At 39.5% G+C, this 24,503-nt stretch overlaps 1 protein-coding gene across 1 annotated transcript; it reads left to right on the top strand.

Annotated features, from left to right (window-relative positions):
- The first annotated feature begins 21,456 nt into the window (after positions 1 to 21,456).
- Positions 21,457 to 23,538, top strand: LOC117300236. The gene is made up of 2 exons (XM_033783962.1): positions 21,457 to 22,217; positions 23,418 to 23,538. Exons 1-2 carry the CDS (start codon positions 21,457 to 21,459, stop codon positions 23,536 to 23,538), a joined length of 882 nt encoding a protein of 293 aa, XP_033639853.1.
- The last annotated feature ends 965 nt before the right edge of the window (positions 23,539 to 24,503 follow it).

Genomic DNA, 24,503 nt, shown 5'->3' with positions numbered 1-24,503 from the left:
TTGGTAATTGTCAAAGACTACCCTTCACAGTTGGTGTATCTCAACATATGCATAAAATAACAAACCTGTGAAAATTTGAGCTCAATCGGTCATCGAAGTTGCGAGATAATAGTGAAAGAAAAAAAACACCCTTGTCACACGAAGTTGTGTGTTTAGATGGTTGATTTCGAGACCTCAAGTTCTAAATCTGAGGTCTCGAAATCAAATTCGTGGAAAATTACTTCTTTCTCAAAAACTGTGGCACTTCAGAGGGAGCCGTTTCTCACAATGTTTTATGCCATCAACCTCTCCCCATTACTCATCACCAAGACAGGTTTTACGCTAATAATTACTTTGAGTAATTACCAATAGTGTCCACTGCCTTTAAAAAAGTTGAGCCATTAGAGTAATTCCTGGTTACCGGTCACAGAGATTCTTAATCAACAAAATATTAATGAACTGTGCATCTCAATTTAAACCATCTTGCACACCCACCCATTCTCCCATCTTAAACAAATATATATAAAAAAAACAATAATAAATATTTATTTATGCCTTCATTCAGGATAATAGTAATAACGAATTATAACTTAGACCAAAGTTTTCAAGTAAGTACAGAAAAGGCAGTTGTTAGGCAGAATATGTTACACTGAAATGGTTACAAGTTGATTTTGTTTTAATATCAAGGGTTCCTAAAGTGATTTATATCCTGTCCATAGCGAACCGATTTAAAGTTCATGAGAACTCTTGGCAGCTACACCCATCCCGAGGATCCCCGCACTGGAACATTGACGTACACAGTGTTGGCATAAATAGGTTGATGGACTATTCACACGTCCCATGTAGATGAGGGTAGCTTAACCTGGTTTACTAGAGAGAGGGAGATGCCACAACCACAGGATCCTTGGCCTGAGTCCCGCAACATGTGATTTATTGTATCTAGTACAAAGCGAAAAACACAATCGCCAAAGTTATGGTTGACTTTTTAATGGCCAGCCCAAGTCATAACTGAAAACAGTTTCCATGTGGAGGGAAAGAATTAGGTTAGCGTCAATACAAACCACCACGTATGTATCTGGTTTTCATAGGTTTTAAAAGTGCCACGCTCAACTTCACCCTTTGTGTCACCGCGTGAAGTCTGCCTATTTTTTAAAGTGATTGCTTCTGTCGGGGAAGAAAAAGACCTCTCCCACTTTTATTGGCGGAAGTATTTTGCCTGTTTTGTCACAGCCCAATAATCAGTACAATGTGGGCTATTACATGTACCAATGTTGGCGTGTGCATGACCTAAATTCCATTGAAATAAGGTGCATTTTATAGCCCCTCTGTAGCGCCTTGTTGTGCCCGCACGAGCCCCCCTTCTCACACACAAGATCTGGGCCAGTGTACACAGAGTGCCAAAAGTACGTGAAGTCACCACTTCAGAGTTGTACCAAAAAAGTAGTAGAAGTAGATGGTTCAGAAGCGGGTCAACCGATAAAATATGTTATGAAACTCTCTCATGTCTTTTTTAGTTGGAATCTTTCCAATCCTCTGTTTTACTAAAAAAAAGTATCTCCCAACTTTATTAAAGGCAGTAGACACTATTGGTAATTACTCAAAATAATTGTTAGCATAACAATTTATTTGGTAACTAGCAATGGGGAGCTGTTGAAACATAGTATAAAACAAAACGTTGTGAGAAACGGCATCTGAAAGCACACAACTTCGTGTGACAAGGGTGTGTTTTTCTTCCATTATTATCTCACAACGACCAATTGAGTTCAAATTTTCACAGGTTTGTTATTTTGTGGATATGTTGAGATACACCAATTGAGAAGACTGGTCTTTGACAACTACCAAAAATGTCCAATGCCTTTATAAGATTGGGTGATAATATTATCACGTAATTAACAGCATAAACATCATCTTAAGGACAGGGAAGAATCAGAAAAGGTATTTCAAAAGGTAATCAATTCCAATCCTCTAATTAGAAACTTACACAGATGTCCAAACCCAATTACTTGGACTTAAATAAGATTGGAATCCTTCTGAATTCATCGCTTTTGTAGTAAGATACAGAGAAGGAATTAAGTTAAACTACTTTTACCAAGAAAATGTTTCCTTCAGAATGGAGGAACGTTTTACAAAATGAAGGTTACTTGCCGAAGATAAAATACTTTTAGATTTGATTAACTCTCTACTACTGAAGGAAGAGGATTGATGATGTTTGTGTGAGCAAGAGGGCCTCATCTGTTACGTTTTTAAGTCTCATTTAAAGATACTGGACACTAATGGTAATTGTCAACGATCAGTCGTCTCACTTGTGTATCTCAACATGCATAAAATAACAAACCTGTGAAAATTTGAGCTCAATTGGTCGTCGAAGTTGCGGGATAACTATGAAGGAATAAACACCATTGTCACACGAAGTTGTGTGCTTTCAGATGCTTGATTTCGAGACCTCAAATTCTAAATCTGAGGTCTCAAAATCAAATTCGTGGAAAAATACTTCTTTCTCGAAAACTACATTAATTTAGAGTAATTATTTTGAGTAATTACCAATAGTGTTCACTGCTTGTAACATTGTAAATAAAATAAAAATACATACACTGCTACCATTCCAATAGTTTTACTGATGTACTTTCCAACCACACAAACCACAGTTTAGACTTAAAGTACTGAATTGTAATTGTAACGATCAGAGATTGAGTTAAATAGGCCATCGTTTTCTTTCCATTTCAAGTCAACATGTGTGTGGTACATTAACACAAATACAGCAGTTGTTAATTGGCGCACTTGTTGCATGTGTTATCACATTGGTTGCCTAGATGCGACTGTACAATTGATCAATGCACACTGATGCATGCCAGATACATTCGGACTTGGATTGGAGCAAGACCTCATTAACCACACGTAAACTAACAAATTAAAAAGAACAAGTGGCTATAATTAGACCGTCATCCTCACTAATTTAACATTACCTGTTTACTCGTCGACGTCCACATTTTTGAAAGATCACTTCTTCTTACATGGTTATGTTCCAGAACTGTCCAGCGTATCGTATGCTGATTTTCATCTGTTACCAAACGGTCCTAAACAGTCTGTTTTACCCACTCAAGTGTGTGTACACAGCTCTGTGCAATGTAGTTCACACCTATAGTACAAGACTTGACTTCTAAATAAAAAAAAATAACTATGGCATGCACTACACTGTTAGACTTTGACCATTCCGACACGACAAGTTGTGCAGTTTATTTTTCGGATGGAATTTAACTGATTAGAGAAAAGTACAAATTGTGTTTTAATAGGAACGTTTGAGAATAGCGCTGTGTATGCAGGTTGTACACCTGCCGGTAAATTGAGGTTAATTACATGCGTATAAAGATTTATATCTTCTAGATTGGCATTGTGAACTTTTATCAATCGACACTATCTTTCATAGTCATAATCCCTGCATGCTGTACAGTAATAATCGATGCGGATTCTCTTTGAATCGAAACGGGGCCAGACTAAGCATTTTGCAATTTCAGCCTGGGATTGGTTCAAGATTGGGAGAAACTCAAGAGATGAAGGCCCTTAGTACTTAATGCAAACAAATCTTTCAGGAATCAATGACACTTATCTACATGTACAATATTTTCTTTGAGTAATAAAACAACATTTTGGAATTGTTATGGATAGACAAGAAAAACGTTCATTGGTGTAAGTTTGCAAAGTTTAGGGTTACCCTAGTGATGTGTCATTGATGTAATCATTTCCTTACTGACATAATGCTTGATTCCAAACAGAGGTAATATAAACCTTTATCATTTGGCCATTATCTTATCACGTTCCCTGTATCCAACCCACAGTAATGGGTGTTAATATTCATTGTATAAAAAGGAACCTGACTATTTGCCCTCCCAGTCTCTGTTTGGTTACATTGCTTTGGTACACCTAGAATAATTTCCGATTCTGCTCTCTTCAGCTACAAAGTATAACTTGAAACACTGGGAAAAAAACACCAGCTAAAATCATACACCAACATTTTAACGCTTTTTCATTGTGTCTTAAAAAAAAACATCCTGTTACTTGTATGTGTATTATCTGATCAAAAACTGGATTTGTGTACACTAATTAAAGTTCAAACAGAAATGATGTGCCAGTAACCTTTGACGTAGACTCCTTTCTTGTTTGGGCACCGACACTTGACTTAGATTCCTCTAATGATAATGCCCCTTTACAAAGATTGCATGCTATGGAGTCAATTGCTCAAACAAGCAATCTGTCGCCCTTTTCACATTACTCTATTGCCCGAAGGCAACCCCAGGGATAAACGGCCAGCCCCTTTCACACTTGGATTGCTTTCCCTGGCAAATGGGCATAACCCGGGAAATACATAGTTATCCCTGCTCTTGAGTGGGATGAGGGGTAAACAGCGGGGTAAATATTACCTGGGGATAAGAGATACAGTGTCATAAGGACTCATATTGGTTTATTTTATTCTGAAAACCAATTTAACAACTTGGCACAAAATCATTTATTATCCTCAGAAAGTCTTCTTGGAGTTGCCCCACCAGGAGTTAAGACCCATTAAGACTGAGTTGTTTTTCGCCTTGCCCCATTGTTGTGCTTAGCTTCTTTTGTAAAGTACTTTTTGGCCTTGGTGCCTCTTCAAAGTTAGTTTCCTCCCAGACAATGGTAGCGCCCTTTGCGAAATGAAAACGACCTTCCCCTCTCAAAGATTTAACTAATGTTTTTTTTTCTTTTTTCTAATTTTTTTTTTTTTGGTTTCCCCTTTGAGATCCCCTCGATTGTCAAGTGTCTAAGAATGAGACTTAAGAGGAAAGTCCTAAGTAAACCCTGTCAAGTCCAACATCCTGTCAGAGATCTCTTTGGGCTCTCGGAGATTTCCTCCTTTTCCTGTATGTGTCTTGAGATCCAGTACTATCAGTCCATTCGTATTCTTTTTGGGCCATTCAGATTTATCAGTGTTTTTTAAATGACACATTTTCTCTGATTTTGTTTGGACCCATTCCAATTGAATTTTTAATGGATTTTTTTCACCCTGTGTTTCCCCTGAAGACATCTATTGTAACATAATTGTAAATTCTTAATAATAAATGGAAAATGCCATCTAAAAAAACAGTGGTAAATTTCAAGGTTTGAGACATTGTTGATCAGGATGTTAAATGGGAAATCACCTGATTTTATGGGGGCTGGGAGTTCTAATTTCTAAAAGGGGAAAGTTGCAACTGAAACAGCCTTTGAGTAATTCGCGCGATTCCGGAAGCGTTTATGGTAAGGTTGGCTGCCCTTGAATAGCACCATGTACACTGTACATGTACATAGTAGGTTCAACTCATTTAAAGGCACTGGGGTGGATTTCACAAAGGTAGTCCTAACTTAGGACTAGTCGTAGGCAATTCTAAGAGATAGGATTGGTCCTAAGTTAGGACCAGTAACTCATCCTAACTTAGGACTGGTCCTATCTCTTAGCATTGCCTAGGACTAGTCCTAAGTTAGGACTACTTTTGTGAAATCCACCCCTGAACACGCTTGGTAATTGTCAAAGACCAGTATTCTCACTTGGTGTATCCCAACATATATGCATAAAATGACAAACCTGTGAAAATTTTGACTCAATTGGTCATTGAAGTTGCAAGAAAATGATGAAAGAAAAAAAAACCCTTGTTGTATAAAAAAGTGTGCTTTATCAGATAGAAATAAAAGGCTTCTGGCAAGAAGTCTTTTACTACGTAATTGAGTGAGAAATTACCTCTTTCTCAAAAACTATGTTACATCAGAGGGAGTCATTTTCTCACAATGTGTTATACTATCCACCGATCTGAGTTGCTCGTTTCAAGTAAGGTTTTATATATTTTGAGTAATTACCAAACGTGTACAGGGCCTTTAAATAGCAGCAACTACGTGTGAGGTTCATCTATGAACTACTTCGTCATAGCATGGAGGTTTCTACCTCCATGGTCATGGATACTGACAATAGTGGGATATTCAGTGGGATATGCTCCAATGAAGGATTACGTGGTGGAGCATGATGGATGATGAAAGGTAAATGAAATTGTGTCAAGTTTATTGTCTGAATTGTAACAACATAGTAAGTTGGAACTACCATGGTCCAGATATGGGCTCCCAATTTCATAGATGTGCTTTAAAAGCAGAACAAAATTATGCTTACACATCAGATGAGCTTACTAGCCAAAACACAGGGTCACATCATCCTGCTTATTTTTGCTAAGCATACAATTGTTAGACAGTAAATTTTGCTTCAGCTGGTTCATGAAATTGTGCAGTGTTTATTGTGAGGATTTAACCATCGACGACGCTTGATATTTTTTTTAAATACCTGATTTTTTTCTCACCACTTCCCAACAAAGTCACTTGAAGGCTTTTCACTGATTCTGCCCCAATTTTTCATAGTATGTGACTCAAGAGTCAAAGAGGAGGGGGGGGGGTGTTGCGACTAAAGTATTGTTAGGTTTATGAAAGTATTCAAAGAAAATCAAGTTGAGCCCTTTTTTTTATATTCAATCTGCTGTTTTGGAGTTGCTCACTTCGCACCTCTGAACACTTATGTTGAAAACCTAACTTCTTCATTGGCATGAATTTCTTCTTGATAGGGCAAGGCCATTTTCATTTTGCCAAGGGCACTTGCCCCACTGGAAATATATGGGAAACGTTATGGAGGTTCCAAGGCCAAGACCAGGGTAAAAGATGCCCTTGCCTTTAAGTAGGGCCTACTTCCACGCCTGCTTCAATCATACAGAACTGTCAAAGAACTTTTCCTTTTTGTTGATTCTGTTTTATTGATTTGATTAGTTCCTAAACTTAATAATCATTTTGTGAACATGAAGAGAGAAAAAAGTAGGCCTCCCTGCATGAGTGTTGGTGTAACATAACAATGTTTGTTGGGTTCTATCGCTTAGTGACAACGCTATACTGCAACTACATGTGTTTGGCACCGTGCCAACTCTATGTGTTTCAATGCATAGAGCTGGGTACCCACTTAAAAAAAAATATAAATATTACAAGAAAAAAAATGTGTGTTGAAAATTTTAACAGCAATGAAAGCATCAAGAACTTATAATAAAAAAAAAACAACCAAAAAAAACACAACAACAACAACAACAACAACGTTGATTTGGTTTGATTTTGGATGGTACAATTCCACATTATTCCTTAGAATACAACCCTCTTAATCCCCATCAAAACCAATCCCCTGGTCTGACAGGGTTTTGATTGGTTCAGCACTGTATAGCCTTTGAACACTTAGCAATTGGCATCAGACCAATCTTAGTATTATATCCATTTTTCAAAGAGCAATTCCTTTGGAAAATCTTAAAGTCTGTGGGAAAAGGGGCACCAATGCCAAGAACGGGTGGGGGGGGACTAGTCTTATCTTGAGTTAGGATGAGTTACTCGCTTAAAGGTAGTGGACGCTATTGGTAATTACTCAAAATAATTATTGGCATAAAACCTTTTTTGGTGACGAGTAATGGGGAGAGGTTGATGATATAAAACATTGTGAGAAATGGCTCCCTCTGAAGTGCCATAGTTTTTGAGATAGAAGTAATTTTCCACGAATTTGATTTTGAGACCTCGGGTTTAGAACTTGAGGTCTCGAAATCAACCATCTAAACGCACACAACTTCGTGTGACAAGGGTCTTTTTTTCTTTCATTGTTATCTCGCAACTTCGATGACCGATTGAGCTCAAATTTTCACAGGTTTATTATTTTATGCATATGTTGAGATACACCAAATGTGAAGGCTAGTCTTTGACAATTACCAATAGTGTCCACTGGCTTTAACTTAGGATTAGCCTTAAGTTTTTAACAACTCCTAGGACTAGTCCTTAGTTAGGACTATCTTTGTGAAATCGACCCTTGGGGCAACAGAGACCACGGCCTCCCTCTAATATCAGGACTAAAACAAGAACGAGTATTTTTAAATACTCGTTCTTGTAAAAAAAAACAGAATTTGAATTGGATAGTACATTTATAAGTACACAAAATGAAAAGGAACAGAAGTAGAACCAACGAATTTACACTTTTTCAATAAGCGTACTTCAAATCAATGCACTTTTTAATGCTACCATTTCATTTCACACATTTACATACTACATTTGAAATGTAGGTTTTGAATGTATTTTTAGATGCAGGTCAACTCTGATAGTACTCTGGGTTTAAAATAAATTTTTTTTCACCAACACACTCAGATCAATGCCTGAGTATTTTGTTAAGCGTTTTGTTAAGCCATTCAGCGTGTAGGATGATTAAGTCCCGCTCTCTTACTTTATAAATTTCAATGTTGGTTTTTGTATATTGTTCACATGCCCCAGTTCACCTGACAAACTGGATATTGTACACTATTTATAGAAACTTCAGCTTGTCCCCATTTTCAAAGGGGGAAGGAGGGCCCCCAAAGAGGGGTGGATATTTATGATGTAAGTTACCATGGTATTACATAATGTATAATGGTTACCATGGTTTTCATCAGCAAAGATTTAAAACACAAGACCTACTCTAACAGCTAGCAAATGTGTTTGGGAGAAGGTTGCATTTTTTTAATTTTTTGTTTTTGTGCAAATCGCCAATTGGACTTGTTAACAGTCATTTAAATATGTCTAGTTACTATAATTTCCCCCTATTAAAATTTGTCTATTACTACATTTCAGCTCTTTCATTGACTTCCATCTTTAAAGCAGCTTTGGAGGAAAAAATCTCAGAATTCTTTGGCGTCCTACAAGGCCTGCTTATTAGTTCTCTTAGAAAAAGGCTCAAGATTTCCTGTATGACTTTGCCATTAGAAAAGAATGTCCAATCCCCTCTCTGAATTTTGAACGGCACCAAATCACAGCCGAGCCAGAACACCTCAATGTTGTATATTTATACAATAAAACTTTTGCGGCTTACCAGTTGTTTAAACTTCAAGCAGTTGGTCCTGTAAAATCCACACGTATATCGCCACCATCCAGTTTCCAACACAGGGCCGACAATTATGGCAAGTTGCCATTTTCAAGACAAAATGATACTGTCAGTATTGGCTGCTCGTCCTTAAGGTTTTTCCCCAAAACCAGCAAAGTCTGAAGAGGCAGGGGAAAAAAAGGAAACGAAAATCCTGTTTTGTTTGTTGTAAAATAGAACACCCTCTCTTTGCCTTTAGTCCACAGGAATTTACGAGCGTTGCGTGAGACTGGTTTTCTATTATGAGTGTACACACACTCAGGTGTGAGCCCTACACAAATAGTAACCACGGATATACAGTGAAAATGGAAGAGGTCAGCCAGGTTCTGCACCTGTGTATTTCAAAGTAACAATATTTTATGGGAACCTGTTAGTTTGACAGTTTTCTTCCGTTGTTGGTGTCAGGTCGATGGTTTAGTCAAACACCAGTGGTTTCCATACAGTTGTCCTGGGTGCCTCTGAGGGTTTTTTCTACCCCTCTCTGCTTGTTATGCTAAGCAGTTTGCTTTCCTTTGTGGCTTCCTAAAAAATAGAGAAAGATTCCAGCCTCAAGTTGCTGGTGGTGGTATCACAGAGCAATTCTAGAAAGTTCTTCTCTTCAGGCACTTTGACCACAATAGTTAGGAATTCTTTTCTTCCCCTCGTGTCGTTTACTCACAAACTGACTCGGTGACCACATTTGTCGTTTTCATTCACAATCGGCATAACTGTAACTGAATCCTTTTTATATAGACCCTGCCAGAGTCTGTCCGATTGATGACCCCACTCCTTCAGTTTCAATCAACCTGTTTGTCTTGACACTCCTCAGGCTTTGTCTCCTCTTTGTGTCTGCAATTTGACCATCCCCCTGTCTCCATCTCTCTCTAGCTCTACCCACGACACACCATGCTGGGCTTCCTAGAAATCTCCCCCTTTATGTTTCCATTTGGAATGTGCAATGCAAGGTGATGATTGGTCACTCCCTCCACACTACGACTTTCTTCAGGCTCCGACCACAGTTTGACACATGGAATTTTTTGTTCAAACAATAAATTACCGTGAGGTATTACGTTTGAGAAAACTTCACCCCTTCAACGAGACTGTTTAAAAAAAAAAAAAACTTTGCCATTGCTTCAAGATACGTTTCATCAAAGTGACGCAGGATATCTGATGGTTATTTTTGTCTTGTCAGAAGAGTTCATAATATGTACCACTCTACTTTGTTTTTTGAATCATTGTACTGAATTTCCTGTTTTCAGTAGCTGCAATTGATCTTTCAATTAAGTGTATTACAAAGCAAGGACAAGTTGTCAACTCTGCTTTAGTGTTGTTAGCAGATGATATCAACAAATCTTGAAAGAAACTTGAAATTAACTAAAGAGAGAACTCACTGCACTTGTTGTGTTTCTGAGTATTGTCACAATGTTGCATGATTTGGATGGTGGAAGAAAAGGAAACAAAAGCCATAACTTTGGTGGCTAATTGCACCTTGTACACAACTCAAGTCGCAATTGATCTTTAAATTAAGTTAATGCAAAGCAAGGACGAGTTGTGCTTTACTGATGTTAGCAGATGATGTCAACAAATCTTGAAAGAAACTTGAAATTAACTAGAAAGAGAATTATACTGCACTTGTTGTGTTTCTGAGTAATGATAACATTGCATAACCTAGATGCTGGAAGAAAAGTACACAAAAGGCATATAATTTAGGTGGCAAATTACGGCTTTTGCTCCTGCACAACTTAAGGTTCAATTGATCTTTAAATTAAGTGTATAACAAAGCAAGGACTAGTTGTCCACTTTACTGCTGTCAGCAGATGATATCAACAAATCTTGAAAGAAACTTGAAAGAAACTTATCTTACTTGTGTTTCTGAGTACTGTATAATAGTGCGAACTTTGGATGCTGGAAGAAAGGGACACAAAAGGCTTATAATTTAGGTGACAAATTGCACCTAATACACCCACACAACTCAAGTCACGCTCTACAAATTGTTTTCTTGAATATCAGTAAAAATGCTATTGTGTTCTTTTTTCATCTCAGCTAAAGGACAATCGCAGGGGATGGCAGTTGTTGAGGGGGGGGGGGGCATTTTCCTGTACAGTCATAAACATATTTCATTTATACTGTGAATGGGCTTAATAGCCTGCCTTCTGCAAACACCTGACCAGTATTAACATTGTCATCAAAATATGCTAGTAATTTTTATTTTTAGTTGCCTGTCAGGGCTGAAGTAAACACAAAGCCCCAAAGTTTATTAGCGTGTCAAGATAAACTTCCTCATCGAATTTTCCAAGATGATTTAAGAAGAGGAAATTGCTCACATACTCTACTTAAGGTGATGGGCTTTATTGAAGCCATTAATTAAAAGATAAGACAAACTCATGTTTAAGTACAGGGTACTTTTTAGTACCCGGGGTCAGCAAAATCAGTTTTATTTTATTTTTTTCGGTAACAAAAGAAGAGAGAGTACAGCGTACGGTACTTGATTTTATCAGTAGTAGAGGTGTGTTATGGCTCTTGTCTAGTGCATGTCATGGCAGCCAGCCGAGCGGTCAAGTGCATTAGACTCAAGCTATGGGGTTCACTTATTCAACCAATCGAGGGTATGAATTGTTAATGTACTCATTTTCGTTCTCGTAATCGAGGCCTGTGTGACCGGGCCTTCAAGCTACAATGTAGGTTCGAATCGGCTGGTTTGGCTTTGGCTGTTACTAAGGGTGTTGCTATGGGTATCCTATGTCACATGACGAGTCAGCCACAGTCGCAGCCAGTATTTTTTTTGTGGAAGATAAAGAAGATGTTGGACAAGAACCATTCAGTTGACGGGGACTGGGACCCATCTTATCGTGTCAATGATAGTTACAGGTTCTGGATGCACTTATAAAAACCAGTCTACAAATTTGGTACTGTCAAATGAGTTTATACAGAAAGGACAAAGCAGTTGTTGCAAGCAGTAGTACATTCTGTGTTTCATTGACACAGTATGTAAATCATTGTTTGCCTGAGGCCATTTACTATGTCACGAAGGGGAGTTGACTAGACAATTTTGATAAACAGGGCCAGATTCCCACCATATTTCAAAGAAACTTACGCTTTTGTGTGTACAACGGCACCCCTGTTTATAGCAACTGTGCCATCATTGTGTGTTATGATCTCCCACGCTCGCACTCGGCACAACACCCCGTCAACAAATCGCAACAATAGCCCCAAACAATTGCCCTGTGTAGTCCGAAGGAGTGGGCGACTAGCCCCTCTAATAATCGGATATCCCTCGGAAAAAAACCTGCTGTGTTTAGTAAACTCCAAATTGCGGGTTGTTGGGTTGTTACCCGGGCACTCGAGGTTCAACCCTGCATGGGTATAAGTCCTGCAATGAACATGTACCTAGTTACTTGATGAAAGTACAATGCCCCGTTGACAATGTAACCCTATAGATAAGTATTATTAAACTCACTGGTGATCCTTCCTGGAGCATTCCTTTCTTTCAAACCACCAGCGGCGGACAACAAAAGACGCTGACTGCCTGGCTAGGTTCAGAGTGCTCGTAGCTTTCTTTTTGTTTTGTTTTGTATTTTTTTTTTTGTGTGAACTTTGTATTGTTTTTGCTTCGATTTTTACTTTTTAAAGTTTATGGATGTAATAAATGTTAAAATTGCATTGAGGATGAAGAATATTAATTTTGGTTTTTACCCATGTGTACCGATATGTGTTAGCATTGTATACTCAGTACTTACCCGAGTTCTGTGGGGAAAAAAAATCACTCGGATGGGAGGTGATTTGGATGTAATTTCCCCAAAATACTCAAGTACATGGTTACAGGGAAGATATACGCTTGGTAATCATCCTCAAAATTTATGACCAAAAAAAGTTTTGTTAAGAAGCCTACAGCAGCTTCCTGTACACTTCAGCAGCAGCAGCAGCCAGGGCAATTGACTCAAAATGGTATCAGCTTAGCACTTATGGTAACAACTTTAGCTGGACCCACAGTAACTCAGAAACTTCAATTTTGTCATACTGTTCTTCACACCCACTTTGCTGGACGATCTAAAAAGTGGCTTAAAAAGACGTCATCCTCAAATAAAATGCTATGATCAATAGTTTATAATACAAGGATCAAGTTCTTAAAATGGCAAACACATCGATAAGTCCCATGCATTGATAGTCTCCATGAGAAATGTTGCTATTTTCTATGAAGACATGTTTCAATAATAATAATAAAGATATCAATTTATAAAGCCTAATGCAAAAGCCTCTTAGCGCATAAAGAGAACAATAAAAACTAGACATAGTGTTTTTTGTTAATTACAAAAACACGGTGTTCGGTTGGACGTTACGTGATGACGTAATTCAAAAACATTGAACCATAAAGATGTTTTTTATACAATGTGTCGTTATTTTATAGTTAAACTTGTATCACACTTTTGAACGCCTTGTTTCTTCACAAATGCAATATGTTTGTGTGAGATTGGCATCAGGTTTTTTGTTTGCAACTTATGAAAGCCCTTTAAAAATCTAGCTCACCCCTGCACTTAATGCTGTACACAGATTTGATAATCAACAGCGCCCTCTTTGGTGGGCAAAAAGAGAGCGCTGTTGGGAATTCCCAAAAAAACTTTCGCGCCATATGATTTTTACAATTTTTAAACATTGTTTTATTGTTATTTAATACCCGATAACGTCATTTTGAAGGTTCAACTATCTGTTGAGTTTCAAGGTTCAAATCGATCTCAATCTTGAGTTATGCCGTAGATAAGCTCAAAAATTGTTTTTTTGATGGAAAAAACACGAAGGCGAACTTTGACCCAGGGTAACGACTCGGAAGTTAAGGTCGTACGATTTTAGTGTTAACTTTTCAAATGTTTCTCAAGTCTTTATCTATCCCATGCTGAAAAATGAACATCATAGCTTTTCTATTCGTTGAGATACAGCAACAAGCAAATGGTCATTTTTCAAAATTAAAAACCCTGTCATGACGTCATCAATGACGTCATCATTCCCAAAAAGTGGCGGTTTATTCCACTCACCATTGCCTATGAACATAGTAAGTTTTAAGTTTGTACAAGCTTTACTTTTGTTTAAAATTGCTTGGGAAGGTTCAGAGGGAAAGAAGAACATGAGGAAAATTAAATCTATGAACAGATTGTTGATAGCTTTTTAATTTTCACAGAAAGTAAAAGTGTAAATCTATTACATTTATACCTTTCTTTGCACAGAAAATAAATGCTAAGGTTAATACTTATTAAAGCGATGTATTTTATTAGTAAAGAGCTAACTATGTGCAAAGTTTGAAGGTTTTGTGATCCTTGTGATGTTTAACTCAAGAGTAAACTGCTTAAAAGGTTAACTGGATTTGGGGAAACTTTATACGAAACAACAGTTTACTAATTTTAGACTTGTGAAGTAAATAACTGTAAAAGACTTATTTATTAAGTATTACAGATGTTTCGCAAGTGTACGACACGGGTACAGATACAACTTCGATAACTGGGATGCACGTTAGATTTTGTTAGGCATTAAATAAACACTTATTTTGAAAAGCAATGATTTGTACACAAAGCTTTACCGTGTAGCGCGCTAAACACTGCCGTGAGTGCCGGATAGAAACACCCTTCACGAGTCGATGTCACGAATCCGCTTCCCGGTGTTTGATCAAAACATAACCAATGTTCCTCTTTTTCTGGTTGCATTTTCTCACATAATTAAAAGTCATACGAATCACTGAAGTAGGTGGCCATCTCAGCGAAGCTTCGTCTTTAATTCCGTTTTGATAATTAAGCCATGAGAAGGGCGAACAGGGGAACAATTTGACGCCGAATATGAGCGGACTTCAATTGTAAAATGTTGGTACACCATTAAACTAGCGCTACGTTGTAAGTACAATGACCTGAGACTTGTCAAAACATGAATGGAAATCACGCGTACAGTCAAACGATGCACTATTCCGAGCAGAACACACAGGCCTCGTGGACTGATAAAGGTGTGATCAATGGAGCAGAACGGCCAGCCAAAGCGCTTTTGCAGTGTACGCAGTTATCACGCGGGTCAACACATCCGTGGGCTTTATCGTCCGATTTCGACCAGAGTTTCAGGTCAAATTGGTATCATCTCTGTGGGAAAGTTTGAGCAGGATCACTCATCTATAACGGGATGCAAAATTTATGTTGAAATGTTACGTAGTTTTAGAGATCAAAAATTGTAAAATTGTTCAACTTTTGGTTTGAACCGGAAGTCAAGGTCAAATGGGGTCATTTTGTGTGTAGCGTTTTTTTAAGTTTGATCGACCTGTCCGATGATATGTAGATTGTCAAAATCCACCATGTGGTTCAGGAGTTATGATTTCTTTAAAATATTTAACTTTGATTTGTTGTAATTCAAAACCTGATGACGTCATCATGACATCATTAAGTTTGTGTGGTCTTATTATTAAGGTTCAATTGTCTGATGAGTTTCAATGTTAAATTCCATATCAATCTTGAGTTATGACAACAAATTTTCTTTTTTTACAAAAAAAACACAAAAAACACAAAGGCAGAGTTTGACCTTCCGGTACGACCGGAAGATGAGGTCATACGATTTTGGCGTTAACTTTTCAAATGTTGTCCAAGTCTTTATCTATGTGATGCCCAAGTATGAACATCATAGCATTAATATTTGTTGAGATACAGCGAAAAGCAAATGTCGTTTTTCAACTTTAAAAACCTTGCCATGACGTCATCAATGACGTCATCATTCCCAAAAAAGTGGCGGTTTCGTCTACTCACTATTGCCTATGTACATAGTAAGTTTTAACTTTGTACAAGCTTTACTTTTGCTTAAAATTGCTGGAGAAGGTTCGCAGGGAAAGAAGAACGCGAGGAAAAAAAAACAAAAACAGAACAATAACAATAGTTGTTCGGCTGTTGCCCGAACACCTAAATATATAATGAGCGAAAGATACAATTACAAGTAAGCAGATTACAAATAAGCAGCTTCAAACAAGTGAGTTTTTGAACAGAGACTTAAAGCAGTGTAAAGAACTAGCCCGGCGAGTATGCACAGGAAGACTATTAAAAAAAAAGTGGAGCAGCGTAAGAAAATGATCATTATATAGGATTTGAGGCATTGCATGGTGAGGTATCAATGTATATTTGGTTTGCGGTAACACCATGTGTGTATCTACTTGCCAGGCAGAGTTGTTCTTAGAGAACTGTCTTGCTTTACACTACTGCCGCGGGACAGCAGGACAGTTCTTTTCAGAACTGAGAAGTCTTCGAACCTCCGTTTATCTACTCCGCGGCACTAGAATAAAGCAAGACAGTTCTCTAAGAACAACTCTACCTGGCAAGTAGATACACACATGGTTTTACCGCAAACCAAATATAAAATGATCATTGGCCATAAAAAATGGCAGAAGCTCTAGTTGTTCAAAGCAGTGACTGTTTTGATGTTTATGAGTATTTGGTTTGCGGTAACAGCATGTGTGTATCTACTTGCAAGGTAGAATTTGTTCTTAGAGAACTGTCTCTTAGAGAAATGCCTCAAATCCTATATGTTTATGAGTACTTACCTTAATAAGTGTAAGTAGCCACACTACAATCAGAATGTACGAATTAGCCCTAGGTTATCGCTTTTTCTCAGTAACAAATGGCAATTGTATGGAGCTCTATCCACTAACATTGTGTAAGCCTCACACAGTTGTGCAAACTATTTCCCTACAAAAATGTGTCAATACCAAGTCTAACTAAAGATCCTGGCTGGAGCATTGAAAGGTCCCATCGATTCAGCTGACTCCTACCCAGGGCCAGCCGCTTTTGTTTACAGAAGACATATAGTTTCAGGGGCTCGTTTATCATGCTTTAAACCCTGTCAACACTTTAGGTCCCTTCTGAATGACTGCTAATAGCGAACAAATTTCTAGATGACAAATTGCTGTAGTATCTATTGAAAGACTTTGTTTGCGATACAAAATAGCTGCAAAAGTGAAACTGCCAAAAATGAGGGCTGTTATACTGCCCTTTGTATTGTTTTTTTTTCACAGAAACTTTTGCTTAGCAAGTTTGTGCTGAAAACAAATTGAGCAGGAAATTAGTTACCAAGCCCATCATTTTGGGGGACTGGTAGCCTTCTTCCTCTTTGCTGTAATAAAGCAGATTGTGTCTGGCGCTTATCTAGCTTCTCTAGCTTATCTAGCATAGTCAGATATTTATGCCTGGGACCCCCTGCTGCGTGTGCGAATGGACCCCAACCAGGCCTGCCCCCAACAAAGAGACAAAATAATGGGCTGGATCAAACATTAGAGGTACCACATGAAACCAAATAAACAATCAACAATATCAAATACGTACAAAAATATCAACCCTCAGACAAATTTTCTGAGGGGTTCGTAGGGTTTTAAAAAGCTTATTAAGAGTTGGCCTTGCTCTATAAGAAATACATGTACATTTGTAGGTCTCGGGTCAGAGCAGAGTCAGTAAGACCCTCATTTATCTTCTTCAAAAGCCTCTCATCGCCTTCTAGTACTTCTTCACCTCATCAAGTGATCAGTGTTTACAACTAGTTCATCACCGATCGTTCACAGGACTCTTGAGTTTGTCAACATCCCGTTCAATCATTTTTGCACCAGCCTACTTTTTTTTCTTCTCCTACTTCTCCACTTCTTCATTGAAAGAACCCTGAGCGTGTCAAGCCAATTAGAGGTACATGTACATGTACAGGCATGAAAGGCAGGCACGATTAATAGTAAAAGGCACTGGACACTATTCATAATTACTCAAAATATTCGTTAGCATTAGAACTTACTTGATATACATGTACAGCAAGAGAGCTGTTGATAGTATAAAGCATTGTGAGAAACGGCTCCCTCCGAAATAATGATGTCTTTGAGAAAGAGGTAATGTTTCACTCAAATATTTAAAGGCTTCAGGTTTTTAGGCATCTGAAAGCACACACATTGTGCAACAATAGTAAGTCTTTTCTTTCTTTACTCTCCTTCAACTTTGATGAACAATTGAGTCAACATTTCCAAAGATTTGTTATTTTTTTATGCATATGTTGGGAAACACCAAGTGAGAACACTGGTCCTTAGGACAATTACCAAAGGTGCCTTTGATCAAAATATGATGGTGTTCGAATCCCTGACAAAACACAAACTGTTATTTTTTTCCCTGAGAATCAACCTCCTAATTTTTTGAAACTTTCACTGGTTGGTTGAGTTATATTGCAATCTTGAGGATTGTAAGAAACCATGTCAGTTCAAAAACCAAGCAGTCTGAATAGTACTTCAAGGAGTTGCCTTGCAACAATGAAGTAGTAGATGTTAATTTTTGCATTGGGTAAAGAATAAACTTTAGAATAAATATCACGACGCACTGAAAATGCATTGTATTGGTTTAATTGCTCCACGCAGAAAATGCACATGCTCATTCTACCATATCCTTATTGTTATCGCTGCAGTTGGACCAGGCCTTAACACCAATATGTACAGTGTAGGCCTATAAAGCAATGTATACTCAGCACTTTCCCGAGTTCTGTGAACAAAAATCCAAAGGCAAATTACTTGGGTGGGATTCGAACCCACAATTTTGCTAGAGCAGATGTTGACCTAAAAGACCATCGAGCTAGCCCAATTGCAAGAGGCAGTTCAAATCAGTAAATGTACATTAAGGTTTGCGAAGCGCCAAACACTATTATTACCATCGTTTTTATAGCCCTCAACATTTCTGAAACCATCTGAACTCCTTAGGAGTATGGAGCAACCAAAGAGTTGCATCATTCATAAACATCAACAATGTCTACCCTTGCAGCTACTTATTTACTTATGAGCAATGAGAAACAATTATAGACTTGGCTCAAAGACCCAAAAAGGGCCTTGAACTGCGCCCTTAAGGGGCACAGAAATTTTTGCTCAGGTAAGGGGCATCTCTATGAGAAAATTGTTATTGGAACTTGCAAGGGGCACCACAGCAGCACAGGGCACCATTGTGCATACATTTGGATGGTAGCGTTAACAAGAAATTAATGACAGTGAATTTCAAGAAAATTCCTGCATTGTTCAGACGAACACATCTTCAAGTCAACAGAACGGAAGCCTCCTTAAATGTATACTAATCCGATAAAGGAAGTCTTAAATACACACACAATTAGCTGTGATTTACAGGTGCAAGTGCGTGGATAGACAGCCCTTCCCACTGGTATTGTAAGCCAGTTTGGTTTAAGCACCAGTTTGTATCAGCACCACATTGATTAATGGTCCCCAGTTGGCTTCCAAAATCAAGCTCCTCACAAAGCAAGTAGCGTCATTTCAATTTTGAAGAGTCTTAAAATACTACAGTAATAACTCATCGTGTGGAATGTGGACAAGGCGCGGGGACTTTCACAGAAGCATTTTTATGATGTGTTAGGCACATCACAGGTGTGTCGCTAAAAACAGTCTGTTGATCTGAGGTTATGAAACGACAGGTACGTAGGCATCTTAATACCAACGGATGTTGTTTTCTTGGGAAACAAGGTAGCACAGCAACGAGAATATAAGCATTTGTCATCACACTTTATTTTGTAATGATCTTGCGGTGAAATTTTTTTGCGTGCCATCATGAGTTGGAGGAGTTGAACTTTTCGAACTCGATATTTTTGGGGATTGTGCAAAGTGACAGATCAAGGACAACTTCATTTATAAAGAGATCACTTTTAGTTAGTAAGGACATATGTGAACATTGCCACACGTGCAAGTATAAATGTTACAAAAGTGTTGTTGTAATTTGTCTGGAATGGAAGTCAGGGTGTAGGAAGGGGTGAATGGACGCAATTTTGTTGAATTTGCCATACTTTTGACTGCGTGAGGGCGCTCTCAATAGTATTATAATAGATGTTAAATTTGCATCGGGGATAAAGAATATTAATTTTGGTTTTTACCCATACACCGATGTGTGTTAGCACTGTATACTCGGTACTTCCCGAGTCCTGTGAAAACATATCACAGGCATGTTACTCGGGTGGGATTCGAACCCACGACCCTTGCAATTCTAGAGCAGTGTCTTACCAACTGGACTACCGAGGTTGCCCGGCAGCTAGAGGCAGTTCGAATCCTATGTTTTGGCAGCGGGTACCGCAACGATATAATAGATGTTAAATTTGCATCGGGGATAAAGAATATTAATTTTGGTTTTTACCCATACACCGATGTGTGTTAGCACTGTATACTCAGTACTTTCCCGAGTCCTGTGAAAAAATATCACAGGCATGTTACTCGGGTGGGATTCGAACCCAGGACCCTTGCAATTCTAGAGCAGTGTCTTACCAACTAGACTACCGAGGTTGCCCGGCAGCTAGAGGCAGTTCGAATCCTATGTTTTGGCAGCGGGTACCGCAACGATATAATAGATGTTAAATTTGCATCGGGGATAAAGAATATTAATTTTGGTTGTTACCCATACACCGATGTGTGTTAGCACTGTATACTCAGTACTTTCCTGAGTCCTGTGAAAAAATAACATAGGCATGTTACTCGGGTGGGATTCAATAGTATTGTTATTACTTCCGGGGTACACGCCGTTCACCCTGCACAGTTTTAATTGGCGTTCTGCCACTTTTGTTCCAGTCTTTAATAACTGTTTTGTGTATGAATGAATATACCCCCTGGAAGTGGTACATGTTTGAGAGCGCCTTAATGCGGTAACAAATTTGGAGCATTGTTGACTACTAATTAGTTTTTCAAGCACAGAGCTGCGCTGTATTCAATAAAACTCCTTGCATTGGCCACATTGCTGAGGTAAAACAATGGAAACATTTGGTAACTCTTGGGTTGATGCTTGGGTCTGTAAAAAGTGTTTCTCAACAGTATCAATTGCTACCCTAGCAGGTACCCATTTATACCCCTGGGTGAAGAGAAGCAATTATAGTAGAGTATCTTGCTCAAGGACACAAGTGTCATGACAGGGATTGGAACCCATACTCATATGACTTAACCACCAGAACTTGAATTTGGTGCTCTCTTTTAGAAGATTGCCTGAACCTAATTCACTCGTGACGGCCAGAGAGGGGTTTTGGTTTGGGGTGGGTGTTTGGGTGGGGGTTGGGGGGTTAGGTTGGGGTCACTACACCCGCTGATGGAATGTGCAACATGGAGATCAGAATGACTAGTTATTAATCTTTTTAGTCTACGTCACTCTACTTACCTGTAGAGCAAATTACTACAATTGCATATTCCCTATGCGCCGCTAGGTAACACTAAGACTTTTTTTACAAGTGCAACAGCGCCCCCCATCGCCCAGTGCACACCGGCGCGAACGCCATGCGCAATCGTCCTCTTTCTCTCTTAGCTCCAAACAGGTGACACGTTAATTTTTAGGCTCCGCTAAAAATTATTACTTTTCCGTTGAACGAGTCTCTTTTGAGAGATAAGCTGTGTATTATTATTGTATTTGATAAAGACGTGTTTTGTAGAGTGTAGTGTGTCGTCTTTATTTATTTTCTTTGATATAAAATGAGTTCTAGAAAGACAGGGAGGGGTCGCACTGTCGCTACCGGGGATACTTCCCTTTCCCCGGGACAGCTCGACTCCTCGGGGGGCTATGCCGTTGACGGTCCGTCGTCGGCACAGTCCTCCCAACCTTCGCAGCCCCTGCGTGCTGCGTCGGTCGTGGACCCAGTTGACTTCGGGGGGGAACATTTCCCGTTCCCCCTCGTCGGTCAGCGTACAAGGGTCCAGCCTGTCTAAGGGTAAACGCCCGGGTACAAGCAAGAAAACTAAAAATCCTGCTACCCGGGCCGTTACCAAGAAGAATAAGGCAGGCAAAGGAAACCCCGTTCCGGGGTCTTCCACGCCTGCCGCTATGCCACCCACTGGCCTACTGCGGAAGGAGGGGGTCCCCCCTCCACGTGTCTCAGTGCGCCATTCCCCATCCAGCCCCACCGAATCTCCCTCGGTGGCCATGGTGGGGGACGGGGTTGAGTTTGCCGACCGTAACCCGGCCGCTCATGCCATTGGGCTGGGCGCGCTGGCGGTCGGTCGGCAGATTGCTCATGCCGAGCCGGCGAACTGGGGTTCCCCTGGTATCCTGCGCTCGGTGGGTCCATCCTCATCCTCGGGTTTTACCCGTTGTTCTGGGATCGCCATGACGCAACCCGTGTCCGAAGGGACATCGGAGGTTACCCCAGCCCTCTCTTCCCGTCGAGGAAAAAAGGCCAAAAAGGGGAATAGATCACGGCGCTCTTCGAGCTCCAGTGATTCCTCCCGGGAATCCCGCAGGGGCAAACGTCACCGCGGTGACTCGCTTTCACGGGCCGACTTCATGGAGGCTTTTCAAGCGTTGACCGCCACCCTGGCGGGCAGGTTGGAGCAGGGCCATGGCCCAGTGGCGCCGCCCGTTTTGTCGGCCCTTCATGGCGTGTCACGCCGGTGTGCACTGGGCGATGGGGGGCGCTGTTGCACTTGTTGTAAAAAAAGTCTTAGTGTTACCTAGCGGCGCATAGGGAATATGCAATTGTAGTAATTTGCTCTACAGGTAAGTATTCGTTCGTAGACCCTACCCACACTACTGTGGGGGAGGAATTCTTTGGGTCCGGGTTTGATTGCCATCTTTTGACCACATCCTGGTATGTTGATGTGAGTTCAAGTCCCTACCTGTGTTCGTGGTGTTTTCTTCTCTCGTATCTTCATGTAATTAAATAGACACCAAAACTCAGTAATCAAAAGATGGGCTTTAAAAACCAATCATTTGATTACTGAGTTTGGGTGTCTGTTTAATTACATACAATCCCTGCCAAATTTAAAAGTGATAACTTCTTAATTGTTTTCTGCTTTTACGGTGACTTTGCGGTAGCTTTTTGTAATTGATATTCCCTTCTGGATGAGCTTCTGGGTTTTCATTACCAGATAGGAAGAAAGATCACTGATGACCTAGAATTTCACTTTTGGAAGGCCGTGTTCATTTCCATCTCAAGGGCACATCCATTGGAAAGGGTATAAACTATTGCAATGGGCACCAAGTCTAAGAGCAAGGGCAACAGAGGACATGGCCTCTGTGGATTCTGTGTAATTGCAGGTTCCATTGATTACTTTGGACTTGTCATGACGAAATCTTGAACAATGACTGCAGATGAGGCTGTTTTTTTCATTTGTATTTATATCTGTATATTTATTTTTGTGCAAACCTTCAGAGGCGTTTTAAAGGCACTGTTGATTGTCAAGTTGAAAGAAATGATTAGTTCTGAGTATCTTAATCCATGACATTTTCAAGGACTTCTTTCAAATAGATTAGCTTTTAGTCAGCCATCAGAAATAAATTGATTTGAATCGAGGGCTTCGAACCCTGTTTGGATGCGACCCCCTAAAACTACGAAAAAAGCATGGGAAATTAACAATTACAAGCCGTGTTTATATATAAACATTGGATGGTTGTACACACAGAGTGCTGAAAATGACCGCCCGTGAGCTAAAGCTACACCATACTGGGCAGTTCTGTTTCTCGAAAATAATCAAATCACAGTGTTTTGTGTGTGTGAATTTTGATTGCTAAATTCCAACACATAGAGAAGAATGTTTGAGGAACAGTACCTCCCCTAATCATCTTATAGTTCATCCCAGGGGAGCGTCCGCTTTGTTCTTCCGCAAGAACAATAATCACGGGGACGTTGGGCGGTCCGTAGAGTGAACGTGGAGGGTCCGACTGAGAGAAGAGAATGACCCACGACGTGAACCCTGAACGACTTCCTGTCAGGAAGCCGTTCTCAGATCACGGTCCAATTTCACCGAGCTGTTGTGTCGACGAACTTGCTAAGCACCGATTTCCATCCTCAGGATAACTCTGGCTTAGTGACTCTTTCCAGCTCAGCAGTCAGGATACCACTTTTAAATTATACATGGATAAGTATTGGACTTCAGCTGGTAGTCATTGATTCCGGCTTACTTTTCCTGCTGAGCAAGTTTTCATCTTTAGCGGCTTAACTAGCTTGTCCCCAGGTCAACTGTCCAGTGGTTACATTTAGCATAATAACCTGGAATGTCACTTTGTCACGGTGTTTCTCTGCCGGGGTTTATTGGTGCCAAGAGCACAACGGAAATATGTAATAAATTTTGTATACAAACAAGAAAATTGCCAACAGGTTTTTTGGGGGCTGATTAACAACTTGACCCTTAATTTAGGAGCAATTTAGATGGCGCTACCTCCACCTGTGGAAGTTAATTTAGAACTCATTATCACTATCAAGGGTGCAGCTCTTGCAAAATGTAATTGCACAAGACCGGGTCGTTTTAGAAAAGCTTTTATTTTACTATATATTATTTTTAATACCAGGGTTACCTTTATTTAACCCTGTATAATTATCGCACAAAAAACATTGCTAATATTGTTCATTTCTTTAATCAATTTCTGTAATCTGTTTTACAGGACCAGAATTCTTTTTCCTCGCTACCCTTTTAATTATTCCCGTATTAATTAATATTAAATTAAAAAATAAACAAGACCGCAGGACTTGTCTGGTCAACAGTGTACTGGCCCAATACTAAAACCACTGGCCTCGGGGCCTCGGTCCAGTGTAAAGGTTAAAGCACTGACCTACATTGTTGAGTGCTGCAGTGATTTTTGTTGCAGCCCGCTTAATTTACTCTTCCAATAAA

Source organism: Asterias rubens, chromosome 15 (assembly GCF_902459465.1).
Source record: "Asterias rubens chromosome 15, eAstRub1.3, whole genome shotgun sequence".
Classification (NCBI taxonomy): Eukaryota; Metazoa; Echinodermata; class Asteroidea; order Forcipulatida; family Asteriidae; genus Asterias; species Asterias rubens.
Note: the sequence above shows the minus strand (reverse complement) of the source record. Positions and strands in the feature narration are given on the sequence as shown.

Excerpts from the sequence above, each read along its gene's own strand:
- LOC117300236 (XM_033783962.1), top strand. The coding sequence starts at position 21,457 with ATGCCGTTGACGGTCCGTCGTCGGCACAGTCCTCCCAACCTTCGCAGC. Across the intron at positions 22,218-23,417 it reads ACCGCCACCCTGGCGGGCAG|AGAAGAATGTTTGAGGAACA; the intron begins GTTGGAGCAGGG and ends TCCAACACATAG.